A 26085-nucleotide genomic window follows, 5' to 3' on the forward strand; every position below is an offset into this window, starting at 1 on the left:
ATGCTAATAGTGTAGGGTGGTGAAAGTCTTCAGGAAGCGATAGTGGACCGAATGACTGTCACAGAGGATGACACATTGGAAAAAATAAGGTCCAGAAATCTGCCATGCGTGTTATGAATTGGATTAATTTGGAGCAGGGCAATAAAGTCGTTATGACAACTGGAAAGCAAGGAATTGTCTACCTCAGACGGGATCCAGGAAATGATGGGAAGGTTGCAATCTCCCATGGATTAAATCACGGTCCTTGGCCAATGAAAAAACAGACCTAATGGCATCAAGATGGTGAAAGTACACAATATCTTCAGCCATGGGAGGAATGTAGGAACAGGTCAGGAAAATATGAGACGAGCCAGTTAAATCACCGCAATGAACTCAATTCCGAACTCGTTCGTGAAAGGAATAATTTCAGAAGGGTACTCATTAGTAACAGCAATGAGGACACCACCTGCAAAAGTTGAACGATCCAATCGAAACACTATGAAATTGGAAACAAGAATTTCATAATCAGAGACAGAGGAGTTAAGCCAAGTTTCAGTAAGCCCGATAGCATCAAAATCAAAAGAAGCACTCTTTGTAAAAAATTGGCTCAGCTTACCCAGAATACTTCTAACGTTTTGATAGCAGCAGGAAAATACTATGTTATTCAGTTTTTTGAAGCAGTTTCTGCAGGTCTAGGATTCTGAGCGTCTTTAGCTAGGAATTCATGAATGATACTGTGCTCAGGCCAAGCTACAGGATCAAGTGCTTTTTCAAGGTAGGAATCAGGTAGAACTATTTTAAAAGAAGAAATAGAACGCTTATGCTTAAAGTTAAACTTAAAAACAGCTATTTCATTAGGAGCTACCTTAAGATGGTTTAACAGGGGACTCCTGACATCATCAACAGTAGCATCCGGCATAAGCCGAGAGACAAAAATGGCCTTACGAGGAGCAACCGCCCTCAGCGTAAGTCCAGAAGATCTAACTTCAGGCGCCACACCAACCAGAGGCCTTGGAGATATCACAGCTAGAGCAGAGGGTATGTTCTCCAACGATGAGGGTTGTCCAACGATGTCCAACGATGGAGGCTCCAAGCTGAGAGGTGGCTCGAGATTTGTACTTGGTACGCTGATCGCTTCTTGCAAGGGATAAATATTAGAGTGCCCTGAAGGAAAGCTCATCAAGTCCCTTGGTACTGGAACAGCATAAGTAGGTAGACAAGTAGGCGGTTGCAGTTGGAAAGTAACCAGTTTCTCAAGCAGTTTGGGAATCGCAGATAGCTTAGCAATCCCCCGGTAGTTCTCAATAAGTGCTTTAGAGCCTTTCTTATGAAGCAGAATAATAAAAGATTCGCTCCATCTCTTGGGAAGACATGCCAGCTCCAAGGATAGGTTGAATAAGATAGTGAGAGGATAGCAAAGGATATCAGAACAGTACCTTAGAACACAGCTAGGAACATTGTCAGGACCAGCAGAGAATGATATATCTATTGTTGAAAGAGCTTCGTACAGATCCTGAATTGAAATTTTGAAAAGTAAATGTTGTTTATATGTGGTAATTTATAAGGATAAGAAGAATTGTGGTTATATGAATCGGACGAATAGGGGGTTTAAAAAAATGACACAAAGAAATTAGCAATACCTTGCTCAGAAGAATGTGAAATATTTTTATATGATAGGGAAGGAGAAAAAAGATTTGATTTACGTTTCATATTGACAAAAGAGTATAAGGAGCTTGGATCATTACGAAAGTTTACTTTACAATTCCTGATATAATGCTTATAGAGTATATCGTTGAGATTAATAAACTGGTTGCGAACAGATAGAATGTTTGACTGGTGGCACATCGATCCTGACTTAAGAAACTTTTTGTAAGCTCTGGATTTCCTGTTCTTAAGACGAGAAAGGTGTTTATTATAGCAAGGTGGTTTTGTAGACAATGATACTGGGACTTCCGGAACAAATTTGTTCAAGGCATTATTAATTATTTCGTAAAACGAATCCGTAGCTGCTTCAATTGTGTTTATAGATGAAAGAACATTCCAATCGATTTCAGCTAAATGATTCCGAAGGGCCATAAAATCAGTCTTTCTGAAGCATTTGAAACGAGGTTAAGCATTAAAGCAAGCATCATTGTGAGGCACATCAATTAACACCAATGCTAATAGTGTAGGGTGGTGAAAGTCTTCAGGAAGCGATAGTGGACCGAATGACTGTCACAGAGGATGACACATTGGAAAAAATAAGGTCCAGAAATCTGCCATGCGTGTTATGAATTGGATTAATTTGGAGCAGGGCAATAAAGTCGTTATGACAACTGGAAAGCAAGGAATTGTCTACCTCAGACGGGATCCAGGAAATGATGGGAAGGTTGCAATCTCCCATGGATTAAATCACGGTCCTTGGCCAATGAAAAAACAGACCTAATGGCATCAAGATGGTGAAAGTACACAATATCTTCAGCCATGGGAGGAATGTAGGAACAGGTCAGGAAAATATGAGACGAGCCAGTTAAATCACCGCAATGAACTCAATTCCGAACTCGTTCGTGAAAGGAATAATTTCAGAAGGGTACTCATTAGTAACAGCAATGAGGACACCACCTGCAAAAGTTGGACGATCCAATCGAAACACTATGAAATTGGAAACAAGAATTTCATAATCAGAGACAGAGGAGTTAAGCCAAGTTTCAGTAAGCCCGATAGCATCAAAATCAAAAGAAGCACTCTTTGTAAAAAATTGGCTCAGCTTACCCAGAATACTTCTAACGTTTTGATAGCAGCAGGAAAATACTATGTTATTCAGTTTTTTGAAGCAGTTTCTGCAGGTCTAGGATTCTGAGCGTCTTTAGCTAGGAATTCATGAATGATACTGTGCTCAGGCCAAGCTACAGGATCAAGTGCTTTTTCAAGGTAGGAATCAGGTAGAACTATTTTAAAAGAAGAAATAGAACGCTTTTGCTTAAAGTTAAACTTAAAAACAGCTATTTCATTAGGAGCTACCTTAAGATGGTTTAACAGGTGACTCCTGACATCATCAACAGTAGCATCCGGCATAAGCCGAGAGACAAAAATGGCCTTACGAGGAGCAACCGCCCTCAGCGTAAGTCCAGAAGATCTAACTTCAGGCGCCACACCAACCAGAGGCCTTGGAGATATCACAGCGAGAGCAGAGGGTATGTTCTCCAACGATGAGGGTTGTCCAACGATGTCCAACGATGGAGGCTCCAAGCTGAGAGGTGGCTCGAGATTTGTACTTGGTACGCTGATCGCTTCTTGCAAGGGATAAATATTAGAGTGCCCTGAAGGAAAGCTCATCAAGTCCCTTGGTACTGGAACAGCATAAGTAGGTAGACAAGTAGGCGACGGTAAAATGTTTGGTGTTGAAAATTCATCGACTTGTACAGCATGGTATGTAGGGGTATTCAGTAATTTAGCAGTCAGCAGGTTGTTGTTCGGAATTTTTCGTCTGGGAAATTCGCTTAACTTTAGCCCAAGGAATTGATTTTCAAGAGCGAGGAATTGCTCATTAAGGGCCGAGAATTGCTTGCAGACATCTAGGAAACCATTTCTCGTCTGTTTCCTAAAAGTCCGCATCTCTGGCTCAATTTCTCTACAAGCGATGCCAGACCATGTCAGGCCAATTTTCTTGTTGATAAGGTCACTTATCCGTCCATTGTGTCCTCCTCCAGCACATTTAATATGTGAGCAGTTATTGCAGAGCCAACAAGAAAGGTATGAGTCACCCGTGATGGTTCCACCAAATTCACATTTTTTTGCTGTGCAAGTAAGACTCATTTTTGACGGAATTCAGACCACTGTAATAGCGTGTAAAGAATTTAGGCTCTCTGAAGCACCTCTATCTGTTGTCCTCTTCATCTTTGCCTTCGACAAAATCATCAACGCTTTAGCCAGATACCAGGAAATAAAAATATCTTTATGTGCAGACGACGCCATAATCTATACCAAAGTTAAAAATCTAAATAATGTAAAAACACATTCATTTAAGTTCTTCAAGATTCAGAAACCTGGGGTCTACACTCTGGTGCTTCGCTTTCCATTGAAAAATTGTTATTTTTCCATTGAAAAATAACAAGTCTATCCATCCTGTTCCAAACTTATGGGAAAAATACATGGGATCACTTTTGACTCCAGGTTAAGCATTAAGGATCACTGTATCTTGTAAATAAAAAAACTTGAATAATCAAATTTCTTAGCTAAAAATTCTCACATATCCAGTCTAATACTCTAACCAACTTAACCCGTTGACAAAAATAACAAACAGAAGAGGTCCTAAGTGACTACCTTGTGGGACACCAGATGAAACGTTTATAATCTGTGATGAACTGTTTTTAAACAAAACACGCTGCGTGCGGTTCGATAGATAAGAGGTCAACCACTGTACTATATGTGGAGAAAACCCCATAAGACACAGCTTATGAAGGAGGAGATGGTGGTTCACAGATTTAAGCACTTTACTAAAGTCAGTGTATACCACATCAGTTTGCATGCGGCTCAGAAAACCTCTGTGGATAAACGAAGTCAATTCAAGAAGGTTAGTTGTGGTAGAGCGATGCTTGACAAAACCATTCTGCGAAGTGGAAATAATGCTTTTACAAAAATGTTGCAGTTGGAAAGTAACCAGTTTCTTAAGCAGTTTGGGAATCGCAGATAGCTTAGCAATCCCCCGGTAGTTCTCAATAAGTGCTAATAAGAGCCTTTCTTATGAAGCAGAATAATATAAGATTCGTTCCATCTCTTGGGAAGACATGCCAGCTCCAAGGATAGGTTGAATAAGATAGTGAGAGGATAGCAAAGGATATCAGAACAGTACCTTAGAACACAGCTAGGAACATTGTCAGGACCAGCAGAGAATGATATATCTATTGTTGAAAGAGCTTCGTACAGATCCTGAATTGAAATTTTGAAAAGTAAATGTTGTTTATATGTGGTAATTTATAAGGATAAGAAGAATTGTGGTTATATGAATCGGACGAATAGGGGGTTTAAAAAAATGACACAAAGAAATTAGCAATACCTTGCTCAGAAGAATGTGAAATATTTTTATATGATAGGGAAGGAGGAAAAAGATTTGATTTACGTTTCATATTGACAAAAGAGTATAAGGAGCTTGGATCATTACGAAAGTTTACTTTACAATTCCTGATATAATGCTTATAGAGTGTATCGTTGAGATTAATAAACTGGTTGCGAACAGATAGAATGTTTGACTGGTGGCACATCGATCCTGACTTAAGAAACTTTTTGTAAGCTCTGGATTTCCTGTTCTTAAGACGAGAAAGGTGTTTATTATAGCAAGGTGGTTTTGTAGACAATGATACTGGGACTTCCGGAACAAATTTGTTCAAGGCATTATTAATTATTTCGTAAAACGAATCCGTAGCTGCTTCAATTGTGTTTATAGATGAAAGAACATTCCAATCGATTTCAGCTAAATGATTCCGAAGGGCCATAAAATCAGTCTTTCTGAAGCATTTGAAACGAGGTTAAGCATTAAAGCAAGCATCATTGTGAGGCACATCAATTAACACCAATGCTAATAGTGTAGGGTGGTGAAAGTCTTCAGGAAGCGATAGTGGACCGAATGACTGTCACAGAGGATGACACATTGGAAAAAATAAGGTCCAGAAATCTGCCATGCGTGTTATGAATTGGATTAATTTGGAGCAGGGCAAGATCGGTTAAGCCATCAATAAAGTCGTTATGACAACTGGAAAGCAAGGAATTGTCTACCTCAGACGGGATCCAGGAAATGATGGGAAGGTTGCAATCTCCCATGGATTAAATCACGGTCCTTGGCCAATGAAAAAACAGACCTAATGGCATCAAGATGGTGAAAGTACACAATATCTTCAGCCATGGGAGGAATGTAGGAACAGGTCAGGAAAATATGAGACGAGCCAGTTAAATCACCGCAATGAACTCAATTCCGAACTCGTTCGTGAAAGGAATAATTTCAGAAGGGTACTCATTAGTAACAGCAATGAGGACACCACCTGCAAAAGTTGGACGATCCAATCGAAACACTATGAAATTGGAAACAAGAATTTCATAATCAGAGACAGAGGAGTTAAGCCAAGTTTCAGTAAGCACGATAGCATCAAAATCAAAAGAAGCACTCTTTGTAAAAAATTTGCTCAGCTTACCCAGAATACTTCTAACGTTTTGATAGCAGCAGGAAAATACTATGTTATTCAGTTTTTTGAAGCAGTTTCTGCAGGTCTAGGATTCTGAGCGTCTTTAGCTAGGAATTCATGAATGATACTGTGCTCAGGCCAAGCTACAGGATCAAGTGCTTTTTCAAGGTAGGAATCAGGTAGAACTATTTTAAAAGAAGAAATAGAACGCTTATGCTTAAAGTTAAACTTAAAAACAGCTATTTCATTAAGAGCTACCTTAAGATGGTTTAACAGGTGACTCCTGACATCATCAACAGTAGCATCCGGCATAAGCCGAGAGACAAAAATGGCCTTACGAGGAGCAACCGCCTTCAGCGTAAGTCCAGAAGATCTAACTTCAGGCGCCACACCAACCAGAGGCCTTGGAGATATCACAGCTAGAGCAGAGGGTATGTTCTCCAACGATGAGGGTTGTCCAACGATGTCCAACGATGGAGGCTCCAAGCTGAGAGGTGGCTCGAGATTTTTACTTGGTACGCTGATCGCTTCTTGCAAGGGATAAATATTAGGGTGCCCTGAAGGAAAGCTCATCAAGTCCCTTGGTACTGGAACAGCATAAGTAGGTAGACAAGTAGGCGACGTGTAGTGCGCGAATTTCCAACAGGGCATTCATATCATAGAAAAACATAGAAATTAAGATCTTTTTAAAACAAGAAAGGAAAGCTAACATCGGGCGGAGCCGAAGTTGATATACCCTTGCAGGTAAAACCGGATATATGTATATCGCAAACATCGTATATAGTTGGCCGATCCTTAAGAGAATATGATAATATAACTCAAGTTATTATTATATAGAATCTAAAAAAAATCCCAAATTTCTATTTCCAAAATACCAGAGTTGGTATTTCTACCAAAAACCATTTCCGATCGTTCAATTATATGGCAGCTATAAGATAATCCGGTCGTTATAAAATTTGGTAGGTCGGATTAACTGACCAAAAATATAATCTGTACCAAGTTCCAGCTTTCTATATTCAAAAACACAAAAGTTGGGTCAATTCCGATCGGTCAGTTGTATGGTAGCTATAGCCGATCCTTATGAAATTTGGTAGGTCTGATTATCTGACCAAAATTAGTATTTGTACGAAGTTTAAGATTTCTATCTTCAAAAACACGAAAGTTGGGTTATTTCCGATCGTTCAGTTATATGGCAGCTATGGGATATAGTCGGCCGATCCTTATGAAATTTGGCATGTCGTATTATTTTGCCAAAAGTAACTCTCATGTCAAATTTGACTCTCTAACTCTCTAACTCTAAAAACACCAAAGTTATACCATTTCCGATCAATCAGTTATATGGCAGCTATAGGATATAGTCGGCCGATCCCGGTCGTTCCGACTTATATACTGCGTGCAAAGGAAAGAAGGGTGTGTGCAAAGTTTCAAGACGATAGCTTTAAAACTGAGAGACTAGTTCGCGTAGAAACAGACAGACAGACAGACGGACAGACGGACCGACGGACAGACGGACAGACGGACATGCTCATATCAACTCAGGAGGTGATCCTGATCAAGAATATATATACTTTATAGGGTCGGAGATGTCTCCTTCACTGCGTTGCACACTTTTGACCAAAATTATAATACCCTCTGCAAGGGTATAAAAAGCTTAAAATGGTTGTATCTATTATTCTCCGGTCACCTTGGATAAGTGAACGAAAATATCACGCGATCTTATCTATTGGGTTTTTGGGTATATCAAGATAATAGTGCAGCAGCAATTAGTTGAAAGCTTTTTTTTAAGCTTTTAATGCTAGCATAGCTAGGGCTAGATTTGCATAGATAAGCTTAGACACTAACTAGCATACGCTGAACAGATAAGGCTGCATTATTAAGCCTGAACTTATAAAAATAAACTCGTATTTTACTAAAACAAATCTATGGAGGAATTTATAAAATCCCAGCGGAACTAGCTGTGGAAATAAGTGAATTAGTGATTTTAGTTATTTAATGCCAGGTATGTTTCTGAGTTAGTGTAGTGCAGTTTTTTTTTCAAAGAATTATTTTCCCCAGTGCCACGTGCCAGTGCGGCTAGTACCGAGTTACGTAATCGGCTAGCTTAGTGAAGGAGCTAAAATGCAGCAATATTAGACCTGGATTAATTCCGACAGAATCGGATAGAATCAGTCTGATCAATTTTGGAGTCGAATGGCGGCTGCAGCTTTCCGGGGATATATTGGACATTTTACTTCGCTACACGGAGAGAAAACTCCTGCGAATCATATATATCTGGTTGTGCTATCAGCAGTGAATTTTTATATATATTGGCCTGCTTAAATATTCAAAGCTTTGCAGTTTATATTTTGCTTATTTTGTTATGGAGTTTTCACGGAAGGAAATTTCCCTCCCACTTATTATTTTTAATTTTAATTTTGCAAATTATTTAATGATTTAAATTCAAACGATTAGTATATAAATTTTCTTGATTAACTTGATTATGTTAGTATCAATAAATATACATTTTTATATATATGAAATTTAATTGAAATTGAAGTACGAACTTTGCAATAGTATTTGAGCATGGCCAAGCAAATTTATTGTATTATTTTTTTTTATTAATTATTATTATAAAAATCTATAGCATTCCTGTCCTTGAGCTCAACGGCGGTGAACTCCGGTAAGTGAATACCACTAAAAGAAATGAAACATACTTTGACCTAAACAGTAAATTTTTTGAGCCATGAATCTTAAATAACTTGACTTTATATCATTGCAAATTTCCTAATATTTAATATTAAAATGTAATCATAATTTAATTCTTTAACTTAATCCAATAATATTAATTCTTATCTTATATATATATATCTAAATTTAAACATGAATGAGAACGAAATGAATTGTTATAGATTTTAAGGAAATATTACTTATCTAAATAGAAAACCCTAATTGTTAAAATGAATCCATTTTCTGTAAATATTTCTTTGGTCATTTTGGAAAATATGAAAGCTTAAGGCTCTAACCGTTCCGCCGCCGAACCCCTAACTAGCCATGCTGGAACCACAATAGGTATCATATAGGACTGTGATATGGGGCGAATAAAAACGTCGTAGATCTCGCCAAGGTTGGGTGGGTTAAGACAAGAGTAAAATGACCATCCAATTACCCTACAACTGATAAATTCACTCTCTCTCTCCTCTGAAGCTATTTGCATTTTAGGGGATTATTTGTTTCTTTGTTTTAGCATTTGTTGGTAAAGTAGAATCATCCGGGTTTTCTTATAAATGAGCTAGTGCACTTAATTTATTTTGACGATGTGTAGTATGGATGGACGTGAAAAGAACCTCCCCCATCCGTCGAGCTAAGCCTTAGACAACCAGAAGTGCACGCCCTTCACTCCCATCCATGCGTCCCTAAGGTACATCCTATGGACCTTGCAGAACACCTCGCATCTTGGTTCTGATTGCAACTAATACAGTACCCACACATTACAAAATTGGCGCCCAACTTAAGGGGCCTGATTAGAGTTTTAGCTTTAGAAGGTTATTAACTAGTCAGATTCCTTTTATTTTTTTTTAGTCTTTCGTGGAACTGCAAGAAGTTAGAGTTTTTTTTTGGCATCTTGACCCGTCAGACATTAATATATCGAAGTAGTATTTTTTTTCTCGTAATACCTATGAAGTCTGTTTAACTTGGAGGGCAATGGAATCCACAAGCGGTTCGTCTCTCGGAATTGCGATTGCAGTTCAGCAGATTGGTCTGATCGACCAGAGCGACTGCTGTGCATAACCAGACCTCACCATGCTTTATAATTTCAGACGTATCAGGTCCGTATAATAAATCCTGGTTAGGAACTGCAAGACGCTGGAGGAATTTTAGCTCTTGACCAACCGGATGTACATTTTATCGGAAGTATACGAGTCAGTAATTTAATAGTGTATCCCCAAATAGAATCAGAGAAAGAGAGATTTTATTTTATCAGTTTTTTGTTCCAGCACACTTCGGATTCCCGAAGAGCTATATAGGAGTTTTGGTGGCGGACTAAATTTGTTTTTTTAATTTTGATTTGATTGTGATTTTTGGATTTGATTTAATTTTTTTTTGATTTATTGATTTTGATTTTGATTTTTGTTGATTTTTGATATTTTTTATTATTATATTTATAATTCTATATTTTTTTTTTATTTTAATCATTTGTGTATCGGAGAGATATTTTAGTATTTCACCATGGCAGTGAGACACAGTTTAGAGAATCCAGCTGAAAGCGTAGGAAAGCAGGAAACTATTTGTTCCATTTGTTGCGAACCTGTGACATTGAATGAGATGTTGGCAACGACCCCTTGTAATCATAAATTCCATTACAGCTGTTTAATGCCACTTTTACAAGCAAAGTCAATTTGTCCAGTTTGCAATAGTAGTTGCTCGGTTAACCGGCTTTCTCTTGCAAACAATAATTTGATGATTGAATTGAACGAGGCAGAGACCGTAGGAGAAACTATAGATCCTAGCGTTGAACCATCCAGAGGTAATCCCAGTACCAGAGGGAAAGGTGCTATACCAAAAAGAGGGGTACAGACAAGGTCAATGCAACGTAAAGTACAACTCCTTGAGGTTGATAACAATCGAGAAGGGTTAGACAGAACCGAAATAACCGATCTAGTACAATCGTGTATACAAGCTCAGCAAAATAGCATGTTACAGAACATATCCCAAATAATTAACGCATCAATAGAGCAAGCTTTAAAAGTCAAAATGACTTCTCTTAATATTGAGTCAAGGGATCAGGACACAAGGTCACCCAGCGTTCCCCAATGCTTTAATGAATATCAATCTCAACTACCACCCTTGCTCAGAAATATCAGTCATAATAGTGAGACATCTGTTGGAAACTCTAGAGCTTCGAGTATCTCCCCTGAAAAAGTCGCAAGCATTATACAAGGCTGGCGCATTAAATTCGACGGTGCTCGAAATGGCATGCAAGTCGAAGACTTTTTATATCATATTCGCTCCCTTACAGCACAAAACTTAGGAGGCGATTATCAACTTTTGTGTGATCATTTGTACTTGTTGTTCGCGGGAAAGGCGAATGAATGGTTTTGGAAGTTTCATCGTTCTTGTGAAAATTTCACATGGAAAACCTTCCAGCAAGAATTTAGAGAAAAGTTCCAGGAAGTAGACTCCGACATGGACATTTGGGACTTGATCAATGCTAGACGGCAATTAGAACAGGAACCATTCGAAGAATACCAGTTCGCTGTAGAAACTTTGTTAGGAAGACTCAAGGTTCCCATTTCCGAACAATCCACCATACGAATTCTTATTCGAAATGCAAAGAACTCGTTACGTTACGAATTGATGCATTTAGGTATTAATACTCTTGCTAGATTACGCGAAGAGATCCGTATTCACGAGCAATTTCAGAAGCAGACGCAGTCTATGAAACCGAAGATATCAAATCGTTCCGTTTCGGAATTATATTCCATGTCAGAAGATCAAGTAGCAATGGAAGTAGACGAAATCCATAGGAGAAAGATGGTTTGCTGGAATTGTCAGAAGTCAGGACATAGGTTCGACGATTGTATGGAAGTCCGATCAGTATTTTGTTATGGTTGCGGATATTTATAAACCAAAATGCTCTCGTTGTAACCCGACGGAAAACCGCCAGAGGGATGCGCAGAACACCACCAATCTGACGCATCCTTACAATCCAAACTACTAGTTAAAGAAGCTTATTCTCAAACGGAATACTCAACACCTATTCCCAAGAATAACAACGTTGAAGAAGCGCAAGAGAAACTGAACGCAGTTACTGAGCGAAACCCATTCGTACCTCTACACATTAGATGGAATAGGTATAATACAGCAAAGTGTCGCATTTTCGGATACGAAGATTCGACGCCCAAACGAAAACAAAAACGCTCGACCGCTCGTTTAAAATCATTTTGGAGAAATATAACCAATACCAGGAGAAAGTTAGTTTCCTCTATACTTGGTAATTCTGATGATAGGCTATATACAGACATCATTGTAGGAGAGAAGAATTATGTTGCTATGCTAGATTCGGGAGCATCCGTAAGTTGTTTAGGTGGAAAGGCGGCTACCGAAATTATGAGCAATCACAAACTTAAGAAATGTTCGGGAAATATTCGAACGGCTAATAATAATAAATGTTCCGTGGTAGGGAAATATGTGACTAACATTTCTTATCGTGGCGAAACAAAGCCTATTGAATTCTACGTTATACCAACATTAACCCAGGATGTTTATTTAGGAATTGATTTCTGGAAATCTTTTAAGTTGATCCCTAGCCTGAGCAGTCCCAAGATTTTCAGTCCCTTATTATGAATTGGTAAATGAGGCAGGAAAAATATTAGGAACTTATCATTTAAAGGACATACAAGTAGTAAAATAAGAATAGTTTTTTTGGTTAATATTAGTAATTTCAGTTAATGACCCCTGCGAATAAGATTTTTGTGGCATTAACTGTGGTGTAGTGTGTGAATTTCCAACAGGGCATTCATATCATAGAAAAACATAGAAATTAAGATCTTTTTAAAAAAAGCTTAAAATGGTTGTATCTATTATTCTCCGGTCACCTTGGATAAGTGAACGAAAATATCACGCGATCTTATCTATTGGGTTTTTGGGTATATCAAGATAATAGTGCAGCAGCAATTAGTTGGAAGCTTTTTTTTAAGCTTTTAATGCTAGCATAGCTAGGGCTAGATTTGCATAGATAAGCTTAGACACTAACTAGCATACGCTGAACAGATAAGGCTGCATTATTAAGCCTGAACTTATAAAAATAAACTCGTATTTTATTAAAACAAATCTATGGAGGAATTTATAAAATCCCAGCGGAACTAGCTGTGGAAATAAGTGAATTAGTGATTTTAGTTATTTAATGCCAGGTATGTTTCTGAGTTAGTGTAGTGCAGTTTTATTTTCAAAGAATTATTTTCCCCAGTGCCACGTGCCAGTGCGGCTAGTACCGAGTTACGTAATCGGCTAGCTTAGTGAAGGAGCTAAAATGCAGCAATATTAGACCTGGATTAATTCCGACAGAATCGGATAGAATCAGTCTGATCAATTTTGGAGTCGAATGGCGGCTGCAGCTTTCCGGGGATATATTGGACATTTTACTTCGCTACACGGAGAGAAAACTCCTGCGAATCATATATATCTGGTTGTGCTATCAGCAGTGAATTTTTATATATATTGGCCTGCTTAAATATTCAAAGCTTTGCAGTTTATATTTTGCTTATTTTGTTATGGAGTTTTCACGGAAGGAAATTTCCCTCCCACTTATTATTTTTAATTTTAATTTTGCAAATTATTTTATGATTTAAATTCAAACGATTAGTATATAAATTTTCTTGATTAACTTGATTATTGTAGTGTACAGTTAGTAACCGTTACGGTCGGTGTTCACCCTGGGATCGACGGTAGTCTTTGCCCACGGTGTATAGGAGATTTCGGAGTCGTGCACTTCTAGCGTTGCTCGGTTCTAAGCTCGTCGGAACGGGGGGGGGTTCTTCCTTGTCTCCTAAATAACACCACTCTACTCTAATAATTATTTAAGTGCACTTCACTGTTCGTTAATGATCGGAAAAATAGTTGTAATGGGACCTGTTGGAAACGGACAGACGTAGGGTTGCATTCAGGAACAGAGAAACTGCCGTTTGATCAGGGTGGCTAAGGTGTTGTTTGCTCCCCTTTCTTTACCCTCCCTACCTTGATACCTCGATATTGATCTATGGGGTATCCCTTGTACAAATGTTCTCTACAGATTCAAACGACTTCGGAGGTGGCTGAAATCCGCATCACAAAGCTACAGACCCAAAAAAATAACCGTCTATTCCATAGTAATAAGTTCTCTATTTAATATTAAATTCAAAATAAACTTCATATTCATGACCGCCATAACATAATATTGAAATTATAAATCGAAATTCAAAACAAAAGGGTAAAATTCAAAAATCATTTCAGCTTCATCTTACGTTAATTATCCTATCTGCCACACCGATAGTCACCGCATTCACTTATAAATATATATTTATATGGAGCTAAACATTTAGGTTTGTTTTTACGGACTTACGCTCGTTTCCGGCGATGCAGGTTCGTTGGGCCCATCGAAGATGCAGATTCCTGTAAAAGTGTCGCTTCTCGTGTTATAAGTAATGGAATGGGGTGGCTGTGTGGTGCATGTGCAGTTACAATATATGTAGATACTAAATAGAAATAGAAATTAACCTAGATAAATGGCTCTTAAATTCTTAATACTAAATTCCAAATTAACAAAACGTTTTAAACTTCTCTCATCCTAGTGAGTGCTTGGTCAGTGCTGGGATCAGTGCTGGATCTAAGTCATTGTGGGGAATGTGGAATAGCGGTACGAGGCCGGGGCAATAATATTAAGGCGTGGTTTAGCCGTTTGGGCTACGCCGATGCACACGGATGAGCCGGCTTAAAATTGGCTGTCCCACATAGCGGCTATTACGTCACCAGATTGGGGTTAGTTGGCACGTGTGCTCGGCTCCTCATCCACGTGATCTCTATCCCTCTATCCTTATTTTTCTTATATTCCACCTTTCGCCGCTTCCTCCTACCGACCGGTTGCCTTTGTATTGTCAGTGGCCACTTGCCACACCGCGGCAAGGATAGGAATAGCGCGAACGCGACTTGCGCGAGGCTAACCGGCCGGTGGTGATCACTCTGCGGGTCTTCACTGTAACACAAATATGTATGTCTCACTTAACTGTTCACTATCTGTCCCTTATATTTACCTTTTAGCTATTTGTCCACTACTTCTGGTCTTTGCTCAATAACTATAGTTTTGGTCTTTGTTCAAAGACCAATAGGCCAACTACCTGGGCACGTGGCTGCGGTTTCTTATAATTTTTGCTGATTATTCTGCAGATATTATTTCGATGCGTCTGCTCCCTTTCAATCGCAAATTCAAATGACCGACAAGTTCTAGGCTAACATTCGATGCTACGTGACCGTCAAAATCTCCAAAACTTCCAGTAACGGAACCTTTCCTGATCCTTATATCTGGCCCCCAGTTCTCTCACATTGAGCGCGCCAGAAAGAGAGGGTTAGTTTCGTACATCTCCAAGTTGGAGCGAGGCGTCCATATCGCGCTCCCTGTTGTTGAATTCGGCACCCTACCTTTGGGTTAAAGCATTTCCGACTGCCGTTGCGACTAAACTAAATGATTTTCCTTGGGACCCCACAACCACAGTTAATAAAGCCGAAGCTCGTCGAAGGGTGCGTTAACTGAAGAAGGGTCCTGTAGGTTACTATCTGCCTTATTATCTTTTATGTTTTGATATCTTTCAGATGGTACACGCCTAGGGATTTCTCCATGTCGCTAACTAATTCGTAATAAATCGGGCTTATCTTCTTCTTAATCGTTGCTTTGATAAACACTGGTGCTAGCTTACTGCTGAACTTCTTCGACGCATTGCTTCTCCTTCCTTCAACTTTATGGAGCGACTGCGTAAATTGTAAATTTTAGCATTGGCTTCATGACACTGATTGATTCTCTCTTTCGCTTTCTTTCGAGCCAACAATAATACGTCCGGAGTTTTTAACGCTACATCGTCCGTTAAAGCATTTAACTTCCTGAGTAATTCATAATCTCGTCCGTCTACAATCATGTTCTGACCGAAACATAGGAAATACGGCGAAAAGCCCGTACTCCGATGCACACTCGCCCTTAAGGATGCACTTATCTGCTCGATATTTGAATCCCAGTTAGTATGTTCGCTATCTATGTACGCCCTTATTGCTGCTAGTATAGATCGGTTTACACGTTCGCTCGCGTTAGCTTGTGGCGAATAGATCGCTGTGCATATGTGTTTGACTCCAAACCGAGTTAAAAATGCTTTAAATTGACCTGACTTGAATTGGGATCCGTTATCTGATAAAATTGACTCCGGAACACCGAATGTATAAAACACTTGTCTCTCTAGGTAGTCACAGATCCTATCGGAGGTAAACTTCCGCAAAGGCTGTAGGAAATGAAATTTAGTATTATGATCCAATATGATCAACAATCCTATATTTCCCTTCTTAGACCTAGGGTAAGGTCCTAGCAAGTCGATGTAAAGTTTCTGAAACGGTCTTTCCGATACTATGGGTTTCCCTAACGGTGGTCTCAGTATGGTGTTCGCACTCTTGCTCGTTTTACAAACCGGGCACTCAGAGACGTAGCTGCGAATTTGAGTCACCATCCCTGGCCAGTATAAATATCGCTTTAGCTTCTCGATCATCTTGGCCATGCCAATGTGAGCCGAATCGGGAGGATTGTGACCTCGCGATATCACATCGTCAACTAAGTTGACTGGAACGTACAGTTTCCACGCTTGTTGTTCTTGCACTTCATCTCCGCTTGATGCTTCTGTCTTTTTGTAAACAAACTGGTCGACTATTTTAAAATCCGGTAACCTGTCTTGATTAGCTCTGATCTGTTCTCGTAACTCTTTGTATTGCGCTGAATTAAACTCTTTGGAATCTAAGTCAATAATAGGTCCACTATCAATTATCTCATCTATTGTTCCTTCTTCTCTACGCGACAATGCATCTGCCACGATGTTCTGTGAGCCCTTGCGGTGCTCTATTTTCAATTTGAGTCCGCGTAACTTCATTGCCCATCTTTCCAAACGACCTCTCAAGTCTTTCTGCTTCAAAAGCCACTTAAGTGCGGCATGATCCGTGACGACTTGGAAGTCCTGCCCTTCAATATAGGCTCTAAACTTCTCTATTCCCTTTATAACCGCTAAACATTCTAGTTCCGTAACGGAATAGTTGCGTTGGGCCTTTGACAATTTTTCAGACATGTATGCTATAGGCAATTCTACACCGTCTTCATTCTTTTGCGCCAACACACATCCTAGTCCGTACAGGCTGGCGTCGCATAATAAAATGAACTGTTTCTGGAAGTCAGGCGTCCGCAGAATTGGTGACGACGTCAACATCTGCTTTAGCGTCTCGAATGCCTCGTCGGCTTCCTTATTCCATTCGAATTTCTTGTTCTTTTTAAGAAGGTCTGTCAGTGGGGTCGCTATAGTGGCGTAGTTGTCCACAAACCGCCGGTACCACCCTGATAAACCGAGGAATCGTTTCAGCTGTTTCGCGGAGTTGGGAACTGGAAAGTTCTCGACCGCACTGACCTTTTCTGGGTCGACTTTCAATTGGCCGTGCCCAATGACATATCCTAAATATCTAATCTCAGTCATGCAAAACTTCGATTTGGCTATATTAATTGTCAGGTTTGCCTTTCGCAGATGGCTTGCGATTTCTTCGAGCAATCTCAAATGTGACTCGAAATCTTCTGACAAAACTAGTAAATCGTCTAAGTATACAAATACTCTCGTGCGCAGGGTTGGTGGTATAACTATGTCCATTAATCTGCACAGAGTTTGAGCCGCGTTGCAAAGACCAAAAGGCATTACTTTGTACTGATACAATGGTCTGTTTGGAATAGTGAAGGCTGTGTACTGCCGTGACTTCTCCTCCAATGGTATTTGCCAGAACGCGTGTTTCATATCTAGTCCCGTAATGTAGCGAGCTGGTGGCAAGCGACTAAGTATGCCATCCACATGAGGTAGTGGATACGCATCCTTAATCGTGAGTTTGTTCACTTCCCTAGAATCTAAACATAAACGAACCTTGGGTCCCTTTCTAACAAGAACGCAATTGCTGCTCCATGGACTCTTGGATTCCTCTATTATTCCTAATGCCAACATGTTCTCTACTTCTTTAAACATCATTTCCTCTTTTGCTGGTGAGATCGGCCAATGTCGCTGCTTGACAGGCTTTGCGTCACCCACATCAATGCTATGTTCCAACAAAGGTGTTCTCCCTAACCCGTTTCTTTCATAGGACGGTAACTTTGCTATGACTAAATCTAGCATCTGTCTTTGTTTAGTCGAAAGCGCGTGTGTTTTGGGAACTTCACACTCTGACTCCTCTCTGTCTTCCGCAATTTCCGATACTAATTGCTCTTGCCCCACAATTTTATCTAATAATCCGAATTCTCGCCAGAAATCTATGCGTAAATAGACGTCTTGCTTAAGATCTGGGATTACAAAAAATTCAATCGGCTTTCTAAGATCCCGATACACTATCTCCGTCTTGATTTTTCCCGTGACGTTGCATAATGCGTCGTTGGCTGTTTTAATCCTACCTGAGCACTTTCGCACTTTCAAATTCTTCGTCGCTTCAATAGCTGCTTTGCCACCTTTGCAACTTATGGACGCGCCTGAGTCCAGTAACGCTAGGTATCGGTTCTTCTCTATTTCAATCTCTGTATAGAGCCTGTTATCTGAGTTCAAAATTATCGCTGAGACTAACTTCTGTCGACATATCTGAACTTCCCTCCAAAATCTCTGTATTCTTCTTTTTGAACGTCCAGTCTCTCTCTCACAAGAGTTGACGTTCCCTAGGATCCGTTCTCTTGCTGCCTTATAATTTGCTTCGCGAATATGATAGGGCTTGAACTGTATTGATCTATCCGGTAATTTTTCGTTAAGTTTGTGCTCCTTCTTGAGCGGAGACAGACTTATCGTAAGTTCTGTTTGAGTACTACTATCGTTCTTTATTGTCTTGGATGCGACGACTTCACGTTGATCGTCGCATCCCCTTTCTGGTTTTCCGGCGGGTTGCATTTTTGACACCGGGGCTTGTAAGTGTCTTTAGCCCCGCATCCATAGCAAAAGATACTGCGGGCGTCAAGACAGTCGTCAAAGCGATGTCCGGGCTTGTCGCAGTTCCAACACTTCAACTGCTTTCGTTGAATTGCCGCCACTTCACTGAAATCTTCATTATCAACGTCTGGTTCCAATTGCGAAACTATGGGTCTCTGATGAAAGCTGTTTCTCCCTGCTTGAGGTCGCATCTGTCTACAAAACTGCTCATGTGTGCGGATCTCCGACCTTAATTGAGTTAAGGTGGGCACGTGCAAATGCATAAGCTCATAGCGAAGTGATGGCTTAGCGTGTCTGATAAGAAGCTTTACCAAGGACTCTTCTGTAATCGGGGTATTTAATCGGGCTACGAGCTTCTCTACTTGGAATTGGTATTCTTCGAAAGGTTCTTTTTCTGCCTGTCGCCTACTGTTAATCAACTCCCAGATATCCATATCCGAATCACTTTCCCTGAACTTATTCCTAAATTCTCTGCAAAAGTCCCTCCACTCGAAATGTTGGTAGGAACGATGGAAATTCCAGAACCATTCCCCTGCTTTGCCTATAAAGAATAGGTGTAAATGATCACACAAGAGCTGTTTATCTCCGCTGAGATTCTGCTTAGCTAATGCTTCAACTCGGTAAAGAAATTCTTCGGCTTGCAATCCCTCCTTCGTACCGTCGAACTTAATGTGCCAACTCTGGATGATGCTTGGTACTTTTGCGGGCTGGAATGCCGAATAGGATCTGCCTAACTGTTGACCGTATTGGTGGCTGTTCTCATTGGTCAATACTGCTGGGTGTTCACTGTCGAACTGAGTTTGGTTCTCAGACCTGTGTCTACTAGTATTTGAGGGTTGGTTCCCTATTTGCATGTTTTCAAATTGCAACTGAATAAATTGCGTGAGGTCTTGCTTAAGTATCTGCTGCTGTGCTTGCATGGCGGCTTGGACTATTTTGCTTATTTCTTCAATACTATCCGATCTCGACGTATCTACAGCTGACTCCGTGCCAAGGCTCTGCTCCCGGCGTTCCGTCTCGTTTTGTTGTCGGTTCGACCTGAGCGTCATACCTGTGCGCTGCATAGCTCCTCTTCTTGGTACTACTGGTCTGCCTCTGCGTGACCTTGTCCTAGCAGGATCACTGCTTCGATTTGGATCTACCTCTACTACAATGTTGTTACTGCCTGATGGTGCCGTATCGACTACGTATTCTGCAGCTGATAGTTCTGCCAACAAATTGTTGCGCGACAAAGAAAGTTGATTAGCCGTGCATTGGGTGCGACACAAAGGACACTGGCACGTATGCGTCAAGCATTCTCGTATGCACTGATTATGGAACGTATGACCGCACCGGGTCGTTGCTTTTAGCTCCTTTGCTATTATGGGCCTCTTACATATCCCACACTCCGTCATGTCTTCGTCTGCAGCAGCTGCTGCCAGATTTGAGTTGCTGTGTCTAACTGACATTCTGTTCTTGAATAACTAACTTACTATTTCCTTTCATATGGGTCTGTGCCTTGGACTGAGGTCTAAAGTATCTCCTACTGATGATTCCCTGAACCCTACATTAATAAAAATTATAAACAACAATGTTGAATTAGCAGCTTAAGTATGTCTTCTTTGTTCCGGTACCATTCGATCGAAGTAACTCCGAAAGATGTAACTCCACAAACAAATGTCCCATACTCTCACTACTGGACTGCAAAAACTCATCGGGTATGAAGTGTCGGTTCGTTCTGGTCGGCCATTCCGTTTACCTCGAAATAAGGCCGCGATTCCTAGATACGGTTTCCTGAACCACCTCATCAATTCCACAATAAATTCTTCAGTTGATTCTCATTCACATGCTAAGAAGGCCGTTTCAGTATCTGATGTTCACGTGGTCGTCCCGATCCGTACGTACTCGAATCGCGGTCGCAATTCCAATGCGCGAACTTTCAGATCTTTCTGTCAAGCTCTCAACGTGCTCCTGAATTCTATCTGAATCTAAATCCTTAAAAGCTTTAAAAAAAAAATAGAGCAACTAAGTGAGTCTCGCAACTCACTTCCGGGGGCTAGTAACCTTGCTTCAACGTCCACTTCGGGCGCGAAACTAAGTAACTGTTTCACAAATTTTATGTTATATAATAAATAATATTTATGTCCTCAGGCCCCCATCGTTGGGCGCCATATTATTATATGTAGTGTACAGTTAGTAACCGTTACGGTCGGTGTTCACCCTGGGATCGACGGTAGTCTTTGCCCACGGTGTATAGGAGATTTCGGAGTCGTGCACTTCTAGCGTTGCTCGGTTCTAAGCTCGTCGGAACGGGGGGGGGGGTTCTTCCTTGTCTCCTAAATAACACCACTCTACTCTAATAATTATTTAAGTGCACTTCACTGTTCGTTAATGATCGGAAAAATAGTTGTAATGGGACCTGTTGGAAACGGACAGACGTAGGGTTGCATTCAGGAACAGAGAAACTGCCGTTTGATCAGGGTGGCTAAGGTGTTGTTTGCTCCCCTTTCTTTACCCTCCCTACCTTGATACCTCGATATTGATCTATGGGGTATCCCTTGTACAAATGTTCTCTACAGATTCAAACGACTTCGGAGGTGGCTGAAAACCGCATCACAAAGCTACAGACCCAAAAAAATAACCGTCTATTCCATAGTAATAAGTTCTCTATTTAATATTAAATTCAAAATAAACTTCATATTCATGACCGCCATAACATAATATTGAAATTATAAATCGAAATTCAAAACAAAAGGGTAAAATTCAAAAATCATTTCAGCTTCATCTTACGTTAATTATCCTATCTGCCACACCGATAGTCACCGCATTCACTTATAAATATATATTTATATGGAGCTAAACATTTAGGTTTGTTTTTACGGACTTACGCTCGTTTCCGGCGATGCAGGTTCGTTGGGCCCATCGAAGATGCAGATTCCTGTAAAAGTGTCGCTTCTCGTGTTATAAGTAATGGAATGGGGTGGCTGTGTGGTGCATGTGCAGTTACAATATATGTAGATACTAAATAGAAATAGAAATTAACCTAGATAAATGGCTCTTAAATTCTTAATACTAAATTCCAAATTAACAAAACGTTTTAAACTTCTCTCATCCTAGTGAGTGCTTGGTCAGTGCTGGGATCAGTGCTGGATCTAAGTCATTGTGGGGAATGTGGAATAGCGGTACGAGGCCGGGGCAATAATATTAAGGCGTGGTTTAGCCGTTTGGGCTACGCCGATGCACACGGATGAGCCGGCTTAAAATTGGCTGTCCCACATAGCGGCTATTACGTCACCAGATTGGGGTTAGTTGGCACGTGTGCTCGGCTCCTCATCCACGTGATCTCTATCCCTCTATCCTTATTTTTCTTATATTCCACCTTTCGCCGCTTCCTCCTACCGACCGGTTGCCTTTGTATTGTCAGTGGCCACTTGCCACACCGCGGCAAGGATAGGAATAGCGCGAACGCGACTTGCGCGAGGCTAACCGGCCGGTGGTGATCACTCTGCGGGTCTTCACTGTAACACAAATATGTATGTCTCACTTAACTGTTCACTATCTGTCCCTTATATTTACCTTTTAGCTATTTGTCCACTACTTCTGGTCTTTGCTCAATAACTATAGTTTTGGTCTTTGTTCAAAGACCAATAGGCCAACTACCTGGGCACGTGGCTGCGGTTTCTTATAATTTTTGCTGATTATTCTGCAGATATTATTTCGATGCGTCTGCTCCCTTTCAATCGCAAATTCAAATGACCGACAAGTTCTAGGCTAACATTCGATGCTACGTGACCGTGAAAATCTCCAAAACTTCCAGTAACGGAACCTTTCCTGATCCTTATATCTGGCCCCCAGTTCTCTCACATTGAGCGCGCCAGAAAGAGAGGGTTAGTTTCGTACATCTCCAAGTTGGAGCGAGGCGTCCATATCGCGCTCCCTGTTGTTGAATTCGGCACCCTACCTTTGGGTTAAAGCATTTCCGACTGCCGTTGCGACTAAACTAAATGATTTTCCTTGGGACCCCACATTATGTATGTATTAGTATCAATAAATATACATTTTTATATATATATAAGTTACGATTAATTTTAAAGAGAAAGAGTTGAAATTTAATTGAAATTGAAGTACGAACTTTGCAATAGTATTTGAGCATGGCCAAGCAAATTTATTGTATTATTTTTTTTTATTAATTATTATTATAAAAATCTATAGCATTCCTGTCCTTGAGCTCAACGGCGGTGTACTCCGGTAAGTGAATACCACTAAAAGAAATGAAACATACTTTGACCTAAACAGTAAATTTTTTGAGCCATGAATCTTAAATAACTTGACTTTATATCATTGCAAATATCCTAATATTTAATATTAAAATGTAATTATAATTTAATTCTTTAACCTAATCCAATAATATTACTTATCTAAATAGAAAACCCTAATTGTTAAAATGAATCCATTTTCTGTAAATATTTCTTTGGTCATTTTGGAAAATATGAAAGCTCTAACCGTTCCGCCGCCAAACCCCTAACTAGCCATGCTGGAACCACAATAGGTATCATATAGGACTGTGATATGGGGCGAATAAAAACGTCGTAGATCTCGCCAAGGTTGGGTGGGTTAAGACAAGGGTAAAATGACCATCCAATTACCCTACAACTGATAAATTCACTCTCTCTCTCCTCTGAAGCTATTTGCATTTTAGGGGATTATTTGTTTCTTTGTTTTAGCATTTGTTGGTAAAGTAGAATTATCCGGGTTTTCTTATAAATGAGCTAGTGCACTTAATTTATTTTGACGATGTGTAGTATGGATGGACGTGAAAAGAACCTCCCCCATCCGTCGAGCTAAGCCTTAGACAACCAGAAGTGCACGCCCTTCACTCCCATCCATGCGTTCCTAAGGTACATCCTATGGACCTTGCAGAACACCTCGCATCTTGGTTCTGATTGCAACTAATACAGTACCCACACATTACAAAATTGGCGCCCAACTTAAGGGGCCTGATTAGAGTTTTAGCTTTAGAAGGTTATTAACTAGTCAGATTCCTTTTATTTTTTTTTAGTCTTTCGTGGAACTGCAAGAAGTTAGAGTTTTTTTTTGGCATCTTGACCCGTCAGACATTAATATATCGAAGTAGTATTTTTTTTCTCGTAATACCTATGAAGTCTGTTTAACTTGGAGGGCAATGGAATCCACAAGCGGTTCGTCTCTCGGAATTGCGATTGCAGTTCAGCAGATTGGTCTGATCGACCAGAGCGACTGCTGTGCATAACCAGACCTCACCATGCTTTATAATTTCAGACGTATCAGGTCCGTATAATAAATCCTGGTTAGGAACTGCAAGACGCTGGAGGAATTTTAGCTCTTGACCAACCGGATGTACATTTTATCGGAAGTATACGAGTCAGTAATTTAATAGTGTATCCCCAAATAGAATCAGAGAAAGAGAGATTTTATTTTATCAGTTTTTTGTTCCAGCACACTTCGGATTCCCGAAGAGCTATATAGGAGTTTTGGTGGCGGACTAAATTTGTTTTTTTAATTTTGATTTAATTTATTTTTTTTGATTTATTGATTTTGATTTTTGTTGATTTTTGATATTTTTTATTATTATATTTCTAATTCTATATTTTTTTTTAAATTTGATCATTTGTGTATCGGAGAGATATTTTAGTATTTCACCATGGCAGTAAGACACAGTTTAGAAAATCCAGCTGAAAGCGTAGGAGAGCAGGAAACTATTTGTTCCATTTGTTGCGAACCTGTGACATTAAATGAGATGTTGGCAACTACTCCTTGTAATCATAAATTCCATTACAGCTGTTTAATGCCACTTTTACAAGCAAAGTCAATTTGTCCAGTTTGCAATAGTAGTTGCTCGGTTAACCGGCTTTCTCTTGCAAACAATAATTTGATGATTGAATTGAACGAGGCAGAGACCGTAGGAGAAACTATAGATCCTAGCGTTGAACCATCCAGAGGTAATCCCAGTACCAGAGGGAAAGGTGCTATACCAAAAAGAGGGGTACAGACAAGGTCAATGCAACGTAAAGTACAACTCCTTGAGGTTGATAACAATCGAGAAGGGTTAGACAGAACCGAAATAACCGATCTAGTACAATCGTGTATACAAGCTCAGCAAAATAGCATGTTACAGAACATATCCCAAATAATTAACGCATCAATAGAGCAAGCTTTAAAAGTCAAAATGACTTCTCTTAATATTGAGTCAAGGGATCAGGACACAAGGTCACCCAGCGTTCCCCAATGCTTTAATGAATATCAATCTCAACTACCACCCTTGCTCAGAAATATCAGTCATAATAGTGAGACATCTGTTGGAAACTCTAGAGCTTCGAGTATCTCCCCTGAAAAAGTCGCAAGCATTATACAAGGCTGGCGCATTAAATTCGACGGTGCTCGAAATGGCATGCAAGTCGAAGACTTTTTATATCATATTCGCTCCCTTACAGCACAAAACTTAGGAGGCGATTATCAACTTTTGTGTGATCATTTGTACTTGTTGTTCGCGGGAAAGGCGAATGAATGGTTTTGGAAGTTTCATCGTTCTTGTGAAAATTTCACATGGAAAACCTTCCAGCAAGAATTTAGAGAAAAGTTCCAGGAAGTAGACTCCGACATGGACATTTGGGACTTGATCAATGCTAGACGGCAATTAGAACAGGAACCATTCGAAGAATACCAGTTCGCTGTAGAAACTTTGTTAGGAAGACTCAAGGTTCCCATTTCCGAACAATCCACCATACGAATTCTTATTCGAAATGCAAAGAACTCGTTACGTTACGAATTGATGCATTTAGGTATTAATACTCTTGCTAGATTACGCGAAGAGATCCGTACTCACGAGCAATTTCAGAAGCAGACGCAGTCTATGAAACCGAAGATATCAAATCGTTCCGTTTCGAAATTATATTCCATGTCAGAAGATCAAGTAGCAATGGAAGTAGACGAAATCCATAGGAGAAAGATGGTTTGCTGGAATTGTCAGAAGTCAGGACATAGGTTCGACGATTGTATGGAAGTCCGATCAGTATTTTGTTATGGTTGCGGAGCTAAAGATATTTATAAACCAAAATGCTCTCGTTGTAACCCGACGGAAAACCGTCAGAGGGATGCGCAGAACACCACCAATCTGACGCATCCTTACAATCCAAACTACTAGTTAAAGAAGCTTATTCTCAAACGGAATACTCAACACCTATTCCCAAGAATAACAACGTTGAAGAAGCGCAAGAGAAACTGAACGCAGTTACTGAGCGAAA

At 40.0% G+C, this 26085-nt stretch overlaps 2 protein-coding genes across 2 annotated transcripts in view; one reads left to right on the plus strand and one right to left on the minus strand.

The window, feature by feature from the left end:
• LOC122321159 (cell adhesion molecule Dscam2-like) overlaps positions 1-26085 on the plus strand; it is a 994286-nt gene that overhangs the window by 618977 nt on the left and 349224 nt on the right. The window lies entirely within an intron of this gene.
• Positions 572-1612, minus strand: LOC138926151 (uncharacterized). Its single transcript, XM_070279060.1, has 3 exons — positions 1416-1612; positions 845-1357; positions 572-771 (listed from the first exon to the last, which is right to left on the minus strand). Exons 2-3 carry the CDS (start codon positions 1157-1159, stop codon positions 730-732), a joined length of 357 nt encoding a protein of 118 aa, XP_070135161.1. The 5' UTR covers positions 1160-1357; positions 1416-1612; the 3' UTR covers positions 572-729.

This window comes from Drosophila bipectinata, chromosome 2R, assembly GCF_030179905.1.
Source record: "Drosophila bipectinata strain 14024-0381.07 chromosome 2R, DbipHiC1v2, whole genome shotgun sequence".
Taxonomy (NCBI): domain Eukaryota; kingdom Metazoa; phylum Arthropoda; class Insecta; order Diptera; family Drosophilidae; genus Drosophila; species Drosophila bipectinata.